This window comes from Lottia gigantea (assembly GCF_000327385.1).
Source record: "Lottia gigantea unplaced genomic scaffold LOTGIsca_147, whole genome shotgun sequence".
In the NCBI taxonomy this organism is placed as follows: domain Eukaryota; kingdom Metazoa; phylum Mollusca; class Gastropoda; family Lottiidae; genus Lottia; species Lottia gigantea.
The window spans coordinates 530,902-549,309 of NW_008707746.1; the positions used below are offsets into that span (position 1 = coordinate 530,902).

The 18,408-nt window shown below is 34.5% G+C and overlaps 1 protein-coding gene across 1 annotated transcript in view; it reads right to left on the reverse strand.

Annotated features, from left to right (window-relative positions):
* LOTGIDRAFT_200654 (hypothetical protein) overlaps window positions 1-15,701 on the reverse strand; it is a 16,468-nt gene extending 767 nt beyond the window's left edge. Inside the window, exons 1-17 of the mRNA XM_009050235.1 lie at window positions 15,575-15,701; window positions 15,042-15,228; window positions 13,814-13,945; window positions 12,582-12,698; window positions 11,281-11,497; window positions 10,531-10,669; window positions 9,276-9,463; window positions 8,307-8,410; window positions 7,600-7,762; window positions 6,267-6,538; window positions 5,553-5,647; window positions 5,184-5,350; window positions 4,121-4,234; window positions 3,372-3,433; window positions 2,741-2,836; window positions 2,085-2,166; window positions 1,329-1,494 (exon numbers count right to left, since the gene is read on the reverse strand). Of these exons, the coding sequence (XP_009048483.1) occupies window positions 1,329-1,494; window positions 2,085-2,166; window positions 2,741-2,836; window positions 3,372-3,433; window positions 4,121-4,234; window positions 5,184-5,350; window positions 5,553-5,647; window positions 6,267-6,538; window positions 7,600-7,762; window positions 8,307-8,410; window positions 9,276-9,463; window positions 10,531-10,669; window positions 11,281-11,497; window positions 12,582-12,698; window positions 13,814-13,945; window positions 15,042-15,218 (2,291 nt within the window). The 5' untranslated portion in view covers window positions 15,219-15,228; window positions 15,575-15,701. The remainder of the gene's footprint in view (window positions 1-1,328; window positions 1,495-2,084; window positions 2,167-2,740; window positions 2,837-3,371; window positions 3,434-4,120; window positions 4,235-5,183; window positions 5,351-5,552; window positions 5,648-6,266; window positions 6,539-7,599; window positions 7,763-8,306; window positions 8,411-9,275; window positions 9,464-10,530; window positions 10,670-11,280; window positions 11,498-12,581; window positions 12,699-13,813; window positions 13,946-15,041; window positions 15,229-15,574) is intronic.
* Between the last annotated feature and the right edge of the window lie 2,707 nt (window positions 15,702-18,408).

The window sequence follows — 18,408 nt, forward strand, 5'->3', positions numbered from 1 at the left end:
TGGTAATAATTGGATGAACGGTTTGGGAGTTATTGCTCTTGACTTAATAAAAACGCATCAAATTTGGCTTGTATGCACAGTAGAGACCTACAGTTTTTAACCAATCTTGATGAAACTTAGTATGCATGTATATATTGATGAGGTCTCGGTCAAATTCGAAAATGGTAATAATTGGATGAACGGTTTCAGAGTTATTGCCCTTGACTTAGTAAAAACGCATAAAGTTAACTTGTATGCACGATAGAGACTACAGTTTTTAACCAATCTTGATGAAACTTAGTATGCATGTATATATTGATGAGGTCTCGGTCAAATTCGAAAATGGTAATAATTGGATGAACGGTTTCAGAGCTATTGCCCTAGATTTAATAAAAACGGGTCAAATTTTGGCTTGTATGCACGATAGAAACTAGTTTTTATCTGATCTTGATGAAACTTAGTATGCATGTATATATTGATGAGATCTCAGTTAAGTTCGAAATTTGTATCAATTGGATGATCGGTTTCAGAGTTATTGCCCTTGACTTAATATAAACGCGTCAAATTTGGCATGTAGATACGATATATATTGAAGTTCGAAATTGGTATTAATTCGATGAATTTTCAGAGTAATTCCCTTGTGTGTACGACCTTGACTTTAAATAATTTTCAGATTTTTTCAAACTTTAAAATTTCATTATTAAGTCACCAAAGACTTTGCTATCATTTCTGACAGCATGGCCATGAAGTGTGCAATGGGAGGACTATGATAAGAGCACCTAATGACTTATTTTCTCCTGTAAAAAACTCATGGGATTTTTAATGTTCCACCCTTGTCCTTTTGGAGAAACCAGCAGGAAACAGATCTGCACTAGAATCATATGTTTAAACTGTATTATGAAATTTTTTTCCAATTCAGAAACCATAGTATTAATTATTTGATAATAATACTTCATTAATAAGCTTAAAGGTGGGTTTCCTTATTTTTTAGTGTCAAATTAAGCAAACTATTTGATTAATTGTTGTTTCTAATGAATTATCATGTATTCTTTATCATATCATTATGTTCTTATTGCATATAATTAAGAGTTTTAACCAATCATAAATGTCCATGTATTTACAGTCTGGATAAACAAAAAAAATACTTTTTGATCTTTCTTGATCGGTCACTCATTGGAATTCTGCTGGTAATCTCTTCTAATTAGCTTATTATGAATAAATTTTGAGACAAACTGGTATTTTTCCAAGTCATTAGAACATCTGTACTTTCTATTCATATAAGTATTAGCATTTTCATTTACATAAATGAAAAAAAGGGAACCCATCTTTAAAATAAAAATTTTTCCTACCTATAATCAAAGAAGAGTTCCTCTCCAGATTGGATGCTACGTTTAGCAAATATACCAATCCTGTGATCTCCATTCACCATCATCACTTTAGCATAACAGTTAGGATTGATAGAATGATTGGCGAATCGGATTTTATTTCCTTTTCTTGTGGCATCCACTACAAAATCTACAATAAAATACCAAATTTAGTGAACACATTTCAAAAACAGCAACTAGGAAAATTTGCTTATCCAGGAAGATTTGAACCATTAACAAAAATTCATCTATATCTGTAAGATTGGCCCTGTCTTGCATAGTTTTGCAAAGGCCATACAAAATAAAGTCTGTTTTACAGGCCCAAAAATGACTGATTGTATAAAATAGTATAAAGCTAAGATTCCATATACGCGTCATGAGGACATAAATGGCCCTTACGGATCCGTCATGAGTCAAATATGATTCCATATGTGCGTTAAACGTATGTGTTATCTTTCTTTTGACACACAGACTTCTAGACAGATGGATGCTTTGGTGCATAAAAAAGACAGGGAATCCCCACAAAATACGTCACGTTTGGGAGATCCCCGCGTGGAAAGGCGTCCGGATGCGTCAAATATCGCTACGCCTTTTTGACGTATGACGGAGACCATTTGACGGATACCGCTTCCGCATATATGGAATCGTACCCTCCTAAACCAACCATTTTGATTTTTAACGCATAATGCATGATGGATCCGCATGACGCGTATATGGAATTTTAGCTTTAGAGATACAAACCATTATTCAAGTTAAATAAGAAGCTACACATATATTTATCATAAACCTTGCCACGTCTGTCTGCTTCGTCTTGTGAAATAATCTGTAATGAAATGAAAATATTCATTCATATTCGCAGATTGGTGGGGCATGAAAAAGCATCTAGTCACTCAAAAGGATCCATGGACAGTTTAAAGATGGGTTTCCTTATTTTTTAGTGTCAAATTAAGCAAACTATTTGATTAATTGGTGTTTCTAATGAATTATCATGTATTCTTAATCATATTATTATGTTCTTATTGCATATAATTAAGAGTTTTAACCAATCATAAAGGTCGATGTATATACAGTCTGGATAAACAAAAAAAGACTTTTTGACCTTTCTTGATCGGTCACTCATTGGAATTCTGCTGGTAATTCTCTTCTAATTTAGCTAATTATGAATTAATTATGGACATGTGAGACAAACTGGTATTTTTCCAAGTCATTAGAACAACTCTACTTTCTATTCATATAAGTATTAGCATTTTCATTTATGAAAATAAGGGAACCCATCTTTAAATCTAAAAGAGAGAATAGACTAATGTTGCTGTCAATCCTGGCTGACTGAAGGGATGTGTTGTCAAAACTCTGTGCCCCATGAGGCTGCTGGAGATAGAGCTAAAATAATGACCAACCTCTCCACAGTATTCGGATATAAATTCATTTTTCTCTGCAGGTTCTTTCAGGAATATTCCCCATCCGGCCACATCAGATGGTGCCAGCAGGAGATGCTGAAATCAGTTGAAATTTTATCATTCGTTATTATTTTTGACGAACGTGTGTTCGGATGTATTTACCAGTGATGTCTGAAATGATCTCCTAAAGTGTCCTGCCATTGATCGTATGCAAAGATTAATGGACAAATCTGTGCATTCAAATAGTATTGAAAGAAATTGCACTCAAATACTCACTTAAGACAATTATATCCTGTGTATTCCCAAGATCACAAAGAGTCGCAGTGGCTCAGTGAGTTAGACGGTTGCTCGCTAACCTGAAGGTCCAGGGTTCAATCCCAGTATAGGTCGAGATAATGCCTTCAGATTTTTCATCCCGGTTTCCCCGTCAGTGATGTAGGTAAGAGGGGCTGACATGGAAAAAGCGTCTAGTCGTTCGGATGGGACAATAAACTGAGGCCCCAGTGTGCTACAGGCTGTGCACGTTAAAGATCCCTCGACAGTTTGAAATCTAAATAGAGCAGGCTAATGTCGCTGTCCTGACAAAATTTCATGACAATCAAAAAGACAGAGAAAATCCAAATAGACCTACCTTGCCTTGACTTCTCTGTACACTGACGTTCTTACACGATATTTTAATGGTGTCAAATTGATCTATGTGAAAAAATTAAAAAATATATAAAAAAAAATACAACCAGAAATTATAGATATTGGGTCAACAATATGTCACGATATTTATAGAAAATAAAAATCACGATTGGAATTTATGGCTATGCCACATTAGGCAAAGTGATATCGTGATAATTAAAGATGGGTTTCCTTATTTTTTTAGTGTCAAATTAAGCAAACTATTTGACAAATTGGTGTTTTTAAGGAATTATCATGTATTCTTAATCATATCATTATGTTCTTATTGCATATAATTTAAGTTTTAACCAATCATATATGTCCAGTCTGGAAAAACAAAAAATTTATTGATCGGTCACTTATTGGAATTCTGCTGGTAATTCTCTTCTTAATTAACTAATTGTGAATTTATTAAGGACATGTGAGACAAACTGGTATTTTTCATTAGAACACCTCTACTTTCTATTCATATAAGTATTAGCATTTTCACTTTTATAAATGAAAATAAGGGAACCCATCTTTAAGTTATTTCAAAATTTGCGATCCAAAGCAATGTTTAATTCATCAAAATTCCTTTCAAAAAATCAAATCTTAGAAAAGCAATAATACAACTTGCATCTTAAAGTTTGTTTTTTCATACAACTCTCTGCTTTACAGCAGTGACAAGGACAAGGAATTCCCCCACCCTCGAATATCCCACCTCACAATAGTTACCTGAACCACAAGTTTGACAGAGATCAGGGTCACATTCCCTTACAGCCAGAAAACATGGACACTGTTTGGTATTACACTGAGCTTTACAGCGACAACCTGGAAATCTATTTTGACCTTTAATTGAAAGAGTTGAGAAATTGGGAAAGATTAATTAACATAATGCCTGTATAAAAGAGAAATACTCCAAAAAAAACCACTTTTGGTCACTAAACAAGCATGAAAACAAGAAACATAGGCAAGTCTCGCAAGCGAATACGCCCACCAGCGGCTTGATAAAGAGCTAAATGTGAACTGTAAAACAAACTCTATATCATAGCCTGTAGAGTGAGCACGAGCCAAAAAGTGGAGTTTTATTCGGTATCTCTCAAAAAATCATCAGATCATCACCAAATTCAATAGTGCACATCTTCATAATGATATTGACACACATACAAAAGATCAAAAGAATCCTTGGAGAATCCTAGCCTCTAGAGTGTGTATGAGGTAAATGTGAACCGACCGACCGACCGACAGGGGCAACTACAATAAAAATAATCACATCAATTTGGATCAAATACAATTTTTTTCTCTAATAAGACCATGATAACACTGACTGACACAGCTCTAGTGAGAAATGACTGTTAAATACAACCAAATTTACCTTATTAGTGAGTACAGTTAAATCTACACTCTAGAGCTCTATTTAGAGATGGCTCAGTGAGTTAACTGAAGGTCCAGGGTTCAATTCCGGCATAGGTTGAGATAATACCTTTGGATTTTTCAACCCGGTTTCCCCCTGTCAGTGATACAGGTAAGAGGGGCTGACATGGAAAAAGCGTCTAGTTGTCCGGATAGCACAATAAACCAAGGCGCCTTGTGCTACAGGCTGTGCACGTTAAAGATCCCTCGACAGTTGGAAATCTAAATAGAGCAGGCTAATGCCGCTGTCCTGGCAAAATTTCCCTCGTTGCACCCTACATGGCGTTGCCTGTCTTCATTAACCCACAAGGTGCAGAAAAGTAGGACGTAAAACTCCATTCATTTCATTTCTAATGAGAGATGACTAGTAAACGCATATACTTACAGTCACTACTACATTGACAGAATTTCTCACAGAAATTTTGTGCCATGGTACACGGACATGACTCATCACAGCGCTGTCCAGGATGGTCACATGGTGTATAATTATAGACAGGGTTAGGTGAACCATCTTTCTTCAACTGTATCTTACGACAATGCATTGACCACAACCTACAAATAGAAATTTGATACCAACCAATTAAATTGAGTTTTACATCCGACTTTTCTGTTCCTGATTTGGACCAATTAAATTGGGTTTTACATCTTACATTTTTGTTCCTGATTGGACCAATCAAATTGGGTTTTACATTCTTTTTTTTAGTTTCTGATTGGACCAATTAAATTGGGTTTTATATTTTTGATCTAAACCTACTTTTGCTTCTTTTTCTTCTTCCGAGGTGGTGTCTGTATTCTTTCTTCATTTAAATCTGGCATATGGGCTTCTTCTTTGATAGCAAACTCATATACCTACAAAAAAGTTGACAAAATTATGTTCCATTCCAGAAACTTTTCCAAGCTGAAGAGGTTGACATGGGACATGCATTTAAAGATGGGTTTCCTTTTTTTTTTTAGTGTCAAATTAAGCAAACTATTAGATTAATTGGTGTTTCTTATGAATTATCATGTATTCTTAATCATATCATTATGTTCTTATTGCATATAATTAAGAGTTTTAACCAATCATAAATGTCCATGTATGTACAGTCTGGATGAACAAAAAAAAAGACTTTTTGACCTTTCTTGATCAGTCACTCATTGGAATTTTGCAGGTAATTCTCTTCCAATTTAGCTAATTATGAATTAATCATGGAGACAAACTGGTATTTCTCCAAGTCATTAGAACACCTCTACTTTCTATTCATATAAGTATTAGCATTTTCATTAATGGAAATAAGGGAACCCATCTTTAAAAGATCCAATCAAAGCTGGAAAACGAAACAGAGAAAACTCACTCTAGCCAAATCGTTCTTGTTACTCACTCAATGGCATAATCCAGAAAAGTGGATGTAAATAACATTATATTTCTCTACTGACTTGTTTTCAAAATCTTCAACTCTATTTGTGATTCTAAAATCAGAATCCTAACCTGTTTGCAGTTTTTAGAGCCAATAATTTTGCTGATGGCACAATAATTGTTTCGGTACATGTCATGGACAACACGGAATAAAGATTCTTCTGCTCCGTTCCAGACAGGATCGGTTGGTTCCTTTCTGACTGGATAGCGGATCTCCACGTCTACAATACACAAATACTGGTATACAAAATAAGAATAATAAGGGATATTGTAAATCATGCAGCTGTACATCAAATCAGAATCTTTTAGGACTTGACGATCACTGTTAACCCCGTCCATTTTATCTATAAGCCTGCCCCAAATTTGAAGTTAGTCTCAAAATATCAAGTTAACCTCACCCCAAATATTTACTTAGCCCAGCCCAAAATATCAAGTAAGCTCTACATATCAAGTAAATTCCATTCTAAATGTCAAGCTAGCCCAGCTCAAAATATCAAGTAAGTCCCACTCCAAATATCAAGCTAGCCCAGCTCAAAATATCAAGTAAGTCCCATGCTAAATATCAAGCTAGCCCAGCTCAAAATATCAAGTAAGTCCCACCCTTAATATCAAGCTAGCCCAGCTCAAAATATCAAGTAAGTCTCACCCTAAATATCAAGTAAGCCCAGCTCAAAATATCAAGTAAGTCCCAGCTCAAAATATCAACTAAGTCCCACTCTAAATATCAAGCTAGCCCAGTTCAAAATATCAAGTAAGTCCCGCCCTTAATATCAAGCTAGCCCAGCTCAAAATATCAAGTAAGTCCCGCTCTAAATATCAAGCTAGCCCAGTTCAAAATATAAAGTAAGTCCCACCCTAAATATCAAGCTAGCCCAGCTCAAAATATCAAGTAAGTTCCACCCTAAATATCAAGCTAGCCTAGCTCAAAATATCAAGTAAGTCCCACTCTAAATATTAAGCTAGCCCAGTTCAAAATATCAAGTAAGTCCCACTCTAAATATCAAGCTAGCCTAGCTCAAAATATGAAGTAAGTCCCACTATAAATATCAAGCTAGCCCAGCTCAAAATAGCAAGCAAGTCCCACCATAAATAACAAGCTAGCGCAGCTCAAAATATCAAGTAAGTCCCACTCTAAATATCAAGTAAGCCCTACATATCAAGTTAACCCAAATAAAAACAATACTCAACCTAAAGCATCATTACTGCGCTCACTGTCCTCCCCACTACTAGCTAGCCCAGCTCAAAATATCAAGTCCCACCCTAAATATCAAGCTAGCCCAGCTCAAAATATCAAGTCCCACTCTAAATATCAAGCTAGCCCAGCTCAAAATATCAAGTAAGTCCCACCCTAAATATCAAGTAAGCCCTACATATCAAGCTAGCCCAAATAAAAACAATACTCAACCTAAAGCATCATTACTGCGTTCACTGTCCTCCCCACTACTGGCACTGTTTCCGTTAATTTTTCCTCTTTTATTGCGACAACCAGTTCCTCTACTTGTTCCTGAGGACGATTTACTGTCACCTTCTTCAGATGTGTCATCTTTTACCTCTTCTTTGATGGTTCTCTAAATAATCTATATACCATTAGCCATGTGGACTCTCTAAATGGGAGTCAACAAACTTAATTACCAAATAACTTTATTAGCCATGAAGACTTTCTAAAAGCTACGTGGAGAAGACAAACCCTGATTCGAAATATCCTTTAAAGGGATACTCTGTCTTAGAATAAAAATAAAATTTAAAAATTTTAAACTTGGCCAATAAGAGCATATATTCATCAGTAGATATACCTGGTGTCATAAATAACATAACAGGATCCTTATATAATCTGATAAATCCAAACTTAGTAATTATCCATAAATATGCAATTAATCATTGAAAAACGTTTAATATTAAGATTAAGCGTTTTTCAATAATTACTTAGTTTTATGAATTTTCCAATTTTCCAGATTTTACAGGGATTCTGTTGTAACTTTATGACACCAGGTAAGTTCACTGATGAATATATACTCATATTGACCATTCTTGAGAATTCAATTTTATGTTCATTCTAAGACGTAGTATCACATGAATATATGCATTACCAGATAATAATTTATAAGAACTTACCTGAACTCCTGCCACATGAAGGAAGCAGTCCGTACCACAAGGTTCATTTTCTTGTTTTCTGTCAGCTATTTTACGAGTTAACATACTGGGGGTGGGATGGTAGGCTGAAACAAATGCGAATAAGAATAGCGATCATAAGTTTTGAACACACTCTCATGTCCACTTTCATTATTCACAACTGGTGATAATACTAGTAAAATATTTTCAATTAAATTGGATTTTACATCCTAATTATTTGTTCCTGATTGGACATTTCTGCTAATCCAACTACTACGACTACCAACAACTACCTAGTTTGCGATATCAGCATCCGCTGGATGTGAACGTTAACTTGTCATCTACCAACCATACGAAACTTCGCATCTTGCCTAGCTCCGTATAGTCGCAGATCTAATATCTCCGATAGGTAGAATTTCTCTGTTGATCAGGATGCTACAAACCAACCGACATGTCTGCTCTTAATAAGACTAAAGAGGACCCAATCGGCTGATAATCTTCACTTTCAAACAGTCGGAAAAATGATCAATGACCATGGTTCATTGTCCCTTCTAAGCTGCACTTTTTTCATGTAAGCCCTTTTGACATACATCACTGATAGAGGGTAACCAAGTAACCAAGAATTGAAACGAAATGAAATGAATGGAGTTTTACGTCCTACTTTTCTGCACCATGTGGGCTAATGAAGACGGGCAACGCCATGCAGGGTACAATGAGGGGAATTTTGCCAGGACAGCCGTATTAGCTTGCTCTTTTTTCGATTTCCAACTGTCGAGGGATCTTTAACGTGCACAGCCTGTAGCACACAGGGCCTCGGTTTATTGTCCCCATGCATCACTGACAGGGGGAAACCGGGTTGAAAAATCCAAAGGTATTATCTCGACCTATGCCGGGAATGAACCCTGGACCTTCAGGTTAGCGAGCAAACGTCTAACTCACTGAGCCACGCGGCTCCCAACCAAGGATTGAAACCATAAATAATAAAGTATGACTTACGATGAAGAAAGCAGTCATATTTGAAACAGCGTCGACAGAATAGGGTATGAAAAGAATGCATGGTTTGTTCACGAGGTACTGATTTTGCTCCTGGTCCATCAATGTTTGGCGTACATTCCGGTGGTAAGGTGTTCGGATCAGATATTTCATTTAATTCTCGATACCTACAAAAAATACAATTCTAAAATATTGCTAGTTATCAAAAATACTGTAAGAGAAGTTAGTATCCAGGCCAGGTATTCTCGAAATGATCTCAGCGTTAGGATGTCCTAGAATCAATGTCAGAGGTTATGAACTTAGGTCATCCTAGTGCTGGGCTTACTTGATATTTAGGGTGGGACTTGATATTTTGAGCTGGGCTTGATATTTTGAGCTGGGCTAGCTTGATATTTAGGGTGGGACTAACTTGATATTTCGAGCTGGACTAGCTTGATATTTAGAGTGGGACTTACTTAATATTTTGAGCTGGGCTAGCTTAATATTTAGAGTGGGACTTACTTGATATTTTGAGCTGGGCTAGCTTGATATTCAGGGTGGGACTTACTTAATATTTTGAGCTGGGCTAGCTTGATATTTATGGTGGGACTTACTTAATATTTTGATCTGGGCTAGCTTGATATTTAGAGTGGGACTTACTTGATATTTTGAGCTGGGCTAGCTTGATATTTAGAGTGGGACTTACTTAATATTTTGAGCTGGGCTAGCTTGATATTTAGAGTGGGACTTACTTGATATTTTGAGCTGGGCTAGCTTGATATTTAAGAGTGGGACTTACTTAATATTTTGAGCTGGGCTAGCTTGATATTTAGAGTGGGACTTACTTGATATTTTGAGCTGGGCTAGCTTGATATTTAGAGTGGGACTTACTTGATATTTTGAGCTGGGCTAGCTTGATATTTAGAGTGGGACTTACTTGCTATTTTGAGCTGGGCTAGCTTGATATTTAAGAGTGGGACTTACTTGATATTTTGAGCTGGACTAGCTTGATATTTAGAGTGGGACTTACTTGATATGTAGGGCTTACTTGATATTTAGAGTGGGAATTACTTTATCCAGGCCACGTATTCTTGAAATGATCTTAGCACTAGGATGTCAGAGGACATGAACCTAGGACATCCTAGCGCTAAGATCGTTTCGAGAATACGTGGCCTGATATATTTGAAACCGTGAATTTCAAATGGAATAACTTGTTTCTAGGTTTATCACTAATAATATCCACATTTCAACTTACTTTTCCCTTAATTCTTCAGGGTTTCCTTTTTCTGGAAAAACTTCGGAAATTGACTTAAATATGATATCACGTACGGCTGTAGGTTTGGGAAAGCTTTTATCATCATCATCATCTAAAAAATTTAATTTTGCCATATAAGCTTAAATCTAATTTGCGTTTTTGTTTTTGATATTTTTATTTCATTCACTAATTGATTAGAGCTCATCCCATACTGCTAGTGTTGAAACGGGTAACCGGGTCTGATTTGAGATAATCGGTTAACCGTCAATTTGATAAGAAGTAAAAAGAGAGCAAGTTTTGTTATTATTTTTATTATTTCAATCGGGTACGAGTTGCTTAGAATAAAACAGTTATAAAGATCATATTACTTTTTATTAACTCTCCTCTCATTGGCTGTTTGTTTCTTCTTGCCTGTCAATCAGCTTCAAGCTTATTAATATTCATAAGAACGGATTCATTGAGACAATAGTTTTATACCAGTTGTGGAACCAGTACATTTATTCACGGTGACTTCAATGAGATACACTCATTACACTGACCCCACAACTGATATAAAAACCTTTGATCTGTTAGAGACTGTAGCAATGAATGACAATGGCGGAATCGGAGTGTCAGACTCTGTCGGAGGAACCATAACACCGGATATAAACCCTCATTAGGATTTGACCTACAGGATTTACGTAGGATGCCAACACATGTTTTGGACATACTGGCCTAATAAGTTTCAGGATATTTCAACTCACAACTTACCAATAATTTTAAAGCCATTGTCATCAATATCAGGGTAATTAGCATGTAGATTGTTAACAAGTTCAATATAGATATCATCAGACATAAAATTACTGGGTCGCTCTCCATGTACCTTCCCTTCATAATTCCTTAACAACTCTTCAATAAAGGAACAGTCTTTATCCAGAATGTCATCGCCCATATATGGTATATTGTGAAGTACTGTTTCATCCTCTACCTGAAAATAGGAAACAAATAGAATTCAGTTGGCAAAAGGCCCATTTATGGAGGCCAAACAAATTAAGGAGAGATTTTCTGAACTTTAAATGTATCGCAAGAAAATTTTCACCAGATTTCAGTTAGTTCCCCAGCTTCCCCCTATTCCATTCAAACTATTGTATGGCAAAATCCCTTGGATATCGTAAACCACCTTTAAGATAATTATTTTTAATAGAAAATGAAAATAGAAGATGGTGGACCACAGCCATATACGCCCACCACGGCATGCGGATGGTAAAAACGAAACATCCATTTTTAGTTTCATTAAAATCGGTTGAAAACTAAGAGAGTAATAGATATTCAAGATTTTGGGGCAAGGGCAACAACTCTGCTTCTAAAGGTCGAAAATAGCTCAAATTCGTACTTGATCTTCGTTTTATGAATATGTAAACACATACCGAATTTCATTTGATTCCATCAAAAAATCTAGTTTTTAGAGCGTTTACAAGCAAATGTTGACAGACAGACCGACCGACGGACCTTCGTGTCATGAATATGTATGCACATACCGAATTTCATTTGATTCCTTCAAAAACTCTAGTTTTTAGAGTGTTTACGAGCAATTGATGTTGATAGAAGCACTTACTGTATAGAGGTTAAAGGGCGATAACTCCTCAAAACTGACGTAAGAGGCCTAAATCTTGAAAAAGCCTTAAATTTAATCAGAAGTAAACTAAACTTTCTCAAACCTTTCGATTTAGGTCCAATAACATCCATTTTAAGTTTCATCAAAATCGGTTGAAAACTAAGAGAGTAATAGCATATTCAAGATTTCGGGGCAAGGGCAATAACTCTGCTTCTAACGGTCGAAAATAGCTCAAATCCGAACTTGATTTTCGTTTTATGAATATGTATACACATACCGAATTTCATTTGATTCCATCAAAAAATCTAGTTTTTAGAGCGTTTACAAGCAAATGTTGACAGACCGACGGACAGGGGTGCTGACAATATACGTCCACATAGAGAGATGTGGGCGTATAAAAATGAAAATTAGTTATTATCTATGAATAAGTAGATGATCTAAAAGTTAGCGATCTTACCATGAAATTCTGTGTCAAAGGAGCCCAGCAGTACATGGTGGGTATCATTTTTAAAGCATTCATAACACGTAATGGAACCGTTTGGTCGGGAAAATTCATCTTATTTATCACTTCACACTGGAAAAATTATAATAAATCACATCTCATCTCACCTCAAGGCAATTTCTCTAATTAAATTGACGAGGACAAGTTTTTTTGAGGTCTCCTTTGTGACCTTAAAGATGGGTTCCCTTAATTTCATTGATGAAAATGAAAATTCTAATACTTATATGAATAGAAAGTAGAGGTGTTCTAATGACTTGGAAAATTACCAGTTGGTCTCACATGTCCATAATTAATTCATAATTAACTAAATTAGAAGAGAATTACCAGCAGAATTTGGATGAGTGACCGATCAAGAAAGGTCAAAAAGTCTTTTTTTGTTTATCCAGACTGTAAATACATGGACATTTATGATTGGTTAAAACTTTTAGTTATATGCAATAAGAACATAATGATATGATTAAGAATACATGATAATTCATTAGAAACACCAATTAATCAAATAGTTTGCCTAATTTGACACTAAAAAATAAGGAAACCCATCTTTAACAGCTGCAGTATTCCTATCAATAAAACTTGCTAGTATTATAATGTTGCCATTACCAGTATATCGTGGGTGATCGCTTGAAAGCTCGTATATGCCATATTTGGTCATTTTGACTTTTTAGTACCGTAAGAAAGCTCGTAAAAGCACGGATCTTGTGATCAAAACCTCGTAATCTTAGCTTGATTGTAAATAACTCAAAAAGCACTAATTAAATAACACGTATATAAACAGTCAGATTTAAAACCTCGTAAAATATATTATTATAAGAGGTTCAATGTTCCTTTTTCTGAGGATGAAAATGAAAAACCTCGTATACTGTATTATTATACTAGTTTTTGGTTCAATAGGTCAGAGTACTCAAATTGTTATACAAGGTTTATATTTTCAAAGAATGAAAACCATGTATAGCGGTAAAAAAAATAATAAAATTTTTTAACAAAATACGCGTACAAATAGTTTTTTTGCGTTTTTCTCGAAAAGTAATTCCGCGTCATATATCATTATACGAGGTTTCAAGCGGTCACCCACATTATGATACTTTAGAGATAAAATGTTGCAACTTGTCCATTACTCCTTATTGTGATATGTATCATTTTATAGCCCTTTTATAGTGAAGGCAATAACCAATTTTTCAGAGATGTACCTTTCTTGTTACTGGTATACTGCTGAAGGATTCTCTAACACGTAAAGATTGGTTTGGTGGCAAAGATTCAACATACTTTGTGTGATTTTCTAATTGTTCATCAATGTGTTTTCTATTTCTACCCCAAACCGTCTGAAATGAGAGTACAATGAAATACTTCATCCTGAAACAAGACATATTTTTTGGTGGGTATAGAAAATCAATACTACCTCTCAACAGAACGAACATAAAATTTGGAAAAATTAAATTTTATGTAGGGTAGAATATCTTTAAAGATGGGTTCCCTTATTTTCATTTATGAAGACAGCTTGCCAGGCAAGGTAATATACGCCCACTAGCAGCTTTGATTTTGAATAAAAATATTTAGCAGTACAGTTACAATTATCAGTACCGGTATGAAATATTCAACCATATTCAGTCATACACTTCTTTTGAACTCTTTAGAGCGATACTGAATAATATTGAGTATGAGTTATTGCCCTTGTTCTTAAAAACGTGTTCAAATTTTAGCTCATGAAAACTCTAGAAAGCAAATATTCAATTTTCAGTGCAGGACTGAATGATAAAACCAATTTTTTTTTCAAAATCAAACAAGAATCATGCCTTTTAGTGTTTAAGAGCTAAATAAAGCGTTTTCAAGAACAAGGGCAATAACTCATACTAAATATTTTTCAATTCTTCTGATTTTCAATCGGGTTCATCCTTGGGTGATTACAAACACTCATACCAAGTTTCATCAAAGTCCATCAAGAATTGTGCCTTTTAGAGTGAATTCTTCATAAAACTAAGTAATTATTGAAAAACGCATAATCTTGATATTAAGCGTTTTTCAATAGTTAATTGCATATTTATGGATAATTACTAAGTTTTTTGGATTTATAGGATTATATAAGGATTCTGTTATGTTATTTATGACACCAGGTATATCTACTGGCTCTTATTCGCTAAGTTTAAAATTCTATGTTAATTCTAAGACGTAGTATCACTTTAAAGAAACTCTGACTCTGAAACATTGATTTAACCAATCTATATACTAAGTGGCATCATAGATAGACACAGCTTTATTGTATAACAATCACTGGTTAAAGTTTTATGCAACGTTTCGATTGTTGTTCCATAAAACAGTGTCTATATATCGTACTCACAATTGCTAAATGCCATTCAAAGACTTTAAGTGGCATCAGTTTATCTGGAATAGATAAAAGAGCATCTTAATCTTCAACCCTACCTTAACTTCTTCTGCCCGTTTGTTTCTTCGTAGATGACAAAGTTTCATATACTCAGATCGTACACATTTCTTCCAGTCAACTACTAAATTGGTCTCCTCTTTAATCAACATGGCAGCTTGTGAGGCAGACGCAGCCTTCTGGGTGGAACTTCGTAAATTATCCATTGGTGTTGACATCCTCGGATTTCTATAAAAAAAAAAACAGCTTCCAGTAATTAAGCTTCTAGATTATCATTCAAATTTCTTTCAAATTCTGTTGGTTGCATTATTACATTTCTCGAATTGGCAAAAAATAAGCTTACACAATTTGATTTGATTCACAAATGTGGGTCATTTTCACAGGGTATTTCTGAGAGGCAATGAAAATTTTAAATCCTTATATATCCAAGAATACGAAGACATTCTAAGTTAAATAGCATGCAACTGAAAATTTAATTCTGATTTCACTGTGTAATGTAAGTGTGGGCAAGTGCGCGGCAGTCGCAATAAACGGCTGTAGATTGCTCAAAGATTCAACAAACAACATAAAATACCTTGCAAATTGTTCCCTCTTTCTTTTAGAATTGATAGTTTTCAAATGTCATTAATATAGTTCATGACATATTTCTATCTCACATGAAAGCAAAAAATTTAAATATTTTCATTGTTTTTATCTTCCGCCATTTGTAATTTATAGAAGGACAGATAACTCTTCAACAGAAATGTAGGCTCAATTATCAGGACCGACTCCTGTAAAACATTTTATAATCTTCTTTCTCTCTCTCTTTTGGGGTTTTTGCATGCCTATTACTGAGTAGTTTTTTTTATCTAGATTTGGAATTTGATGTCCGAAATTGCATTATCTTTAAGATTTGGTGAGATGATGAGAGACCTAATTCTAAAAATTGTCGTTTTGTGAACTGCCAAACTTTAGCGGATGAGTATAACCGGTAGTATGGAAGGGTTTTTATGGAAGGGTTTTTGGGTCAAAATAAGGTGCTCTGTTAAATTGTCTAATACTTATTATGATACCTCAACTTTGTCATATTGCTTTAGTAATTAGGGTAAAACAAATGTGTTTTGTCATTTCCTCACTAATTATACGTTTACATATCATTTTGGTATTATCATTTTAAACATATCATTTTGGTATTATCATTTTAAACATATTATTTTGGTATTATCATTTTAAACATATTATTTTGGTATTATCATTTTAAACATATTATTTTGGTATTATCATTTTCGACATATCATTTTGGTATTATCATTTTAAACATATCATTTTGGTATTATCATTTTAAACATATCATTTTCGACATATTATATCATTTTAAACATATCATTTCTGTATTATCATTTTCGACATATCATTTTGGTATTATCATTTTAAACATATCATTTTCGACATATTATATCATTTTAAACATATCATTTCTGTATTATCATTTTCGACATATCATTTTGGTATTATCATTTTCGACATATCATTTTGGTATTATCATTTTCGACATATCATTTTCAACATTTCTCTTAGCAATATACAAAGGAGGTCAAAAGGCGTGGCTTCCAGAAAAAAAGTTTTCACACACGCTAATACCTCCCAAGGAAAGATAACTCGGAATAACCGCTCGCTCATCGTCATACATTTTCAGCAAAAAAAAAAAAAAAAAACAAACAACAGTAAAGCTCTGCTCTAGAGGTGAGTATACTATAATGTTTTGCATATAATGTTCAAGAGTGGCAAGAGACGTCACGTCTACAACAGTACTAAACTGCGTGGCAAATTCTTAAGGCTACTTACCACGGAAACTTTGCGTGGCAAATTAATAAACACCTTAATTAGCAGTAGTGTAAGGGTCGATATACTCTTTTTCCTTTAAAATTATTAGTTTGTGCTCTGAGCAAGTGTAGTGGTTATTACCCCTTGAGAAAGTAATGGCTGAAAGCTTACATGTCAACTTTTTACATACATGTTCATATTTTTAGTAGTTTATGTAGTTGAGGTTGATAGGGTCAATGTTTATGGTATGTGTCAAGATCTATTGTGTCCTTTTTTTCTGATATGTGTTATGGTCTGCCATTCTGTTTTTGCATATGAAATTCTATCGATTTGCTTGGTGTACCTTTGGACACTCCACCCCTGATTTTCCCGGTAGTAGACTCGATTGTCACACGTAGTGTATGAGCTTATATATTAGTCGCACGGGGATTCCCCATTCCATTTCATTTCATGGGGAAAATGCGACCAATCTATAAGCTCCCAAAAAGACTTAAACTCCCTACATTTAATAAATTCTTACACATAAACATCTTTCATTTCATAAATTCTTACATTAAAAAAGACCTAAACTCCCTATAAATTATTACACCCTATACACCAAAAACGCCTTCAATCAATTTCCTACATTCCATCAAAAAAAGCATATTAAAAATACCCTTATATAAAAATAACATCTGGTTTTAAAATAATGTAGAAGGGAGATAACTCTTTTTTGGAAACACAATTTTTTACTCAAATTTTAAACCTTAAAATGGCAAATAAAATACTAGATCCAATCTTTAGATTATATGATCCGATTCGTTATTCATTTAACAAGAAAAAAGAGGATTATATTATCATTTCACCGACTGTTGGTTCTAAATCCCAATTGAATGATGGTGGTAGAATTACCTCCGAAATTAATTCATTATCGAATTGGTTGCTTCTTTCCGATGCTTATTTCCGATGCTTATTTCAGATGCGATTTCAAAATTAAAGATGGAATTCAGAATCTAGTACCACAAACTAATACAACGTTCGAAAACAATTTCTTTCCATCTTTATTTAGCGAGATGGTTTGGAAAGCTGGTTCAATCCGATAGAAACAATCAAACATCCTGGGGAATTCGACACAATGTTGAAAACAGTTTTATATCCTAAAGATTTCGATTCAGTCTCGGGTTGGATACCCGATGTTGGTGATGGAAGTGTTTTAAAAGAACCGGTAAGAAATCTTGCAAATGATGCTGATTTAGCTAGAGTGAGAGTTGTTGCTCGAAACACGATAGAAAGAGTAGCACGAGCAGCTAATCATGGATTCGAAAAACGAGTACTTCAGTATAACAATAGCATTGTTAATAATAGTTGGGGTAATTACGTAAATTGGAAATTATATCCTTTATTCGGTCTGTTGGAACACAGAAAAGTTTCCATAGGCTTACCATATAAAATTCATCTACAAAGAGAAAACAACGATGATAAGATATTCTTTGGAGAGAATGGTTCAGATGCAAAATTAGAAATAACGAATCTCCAACTTTACATACCTGTAATAACACCATCAATTGAAGTAGAAACAAGAATAAACAACTCGTTAACTAAAGATATTGAAATAGCTTTTCTTCA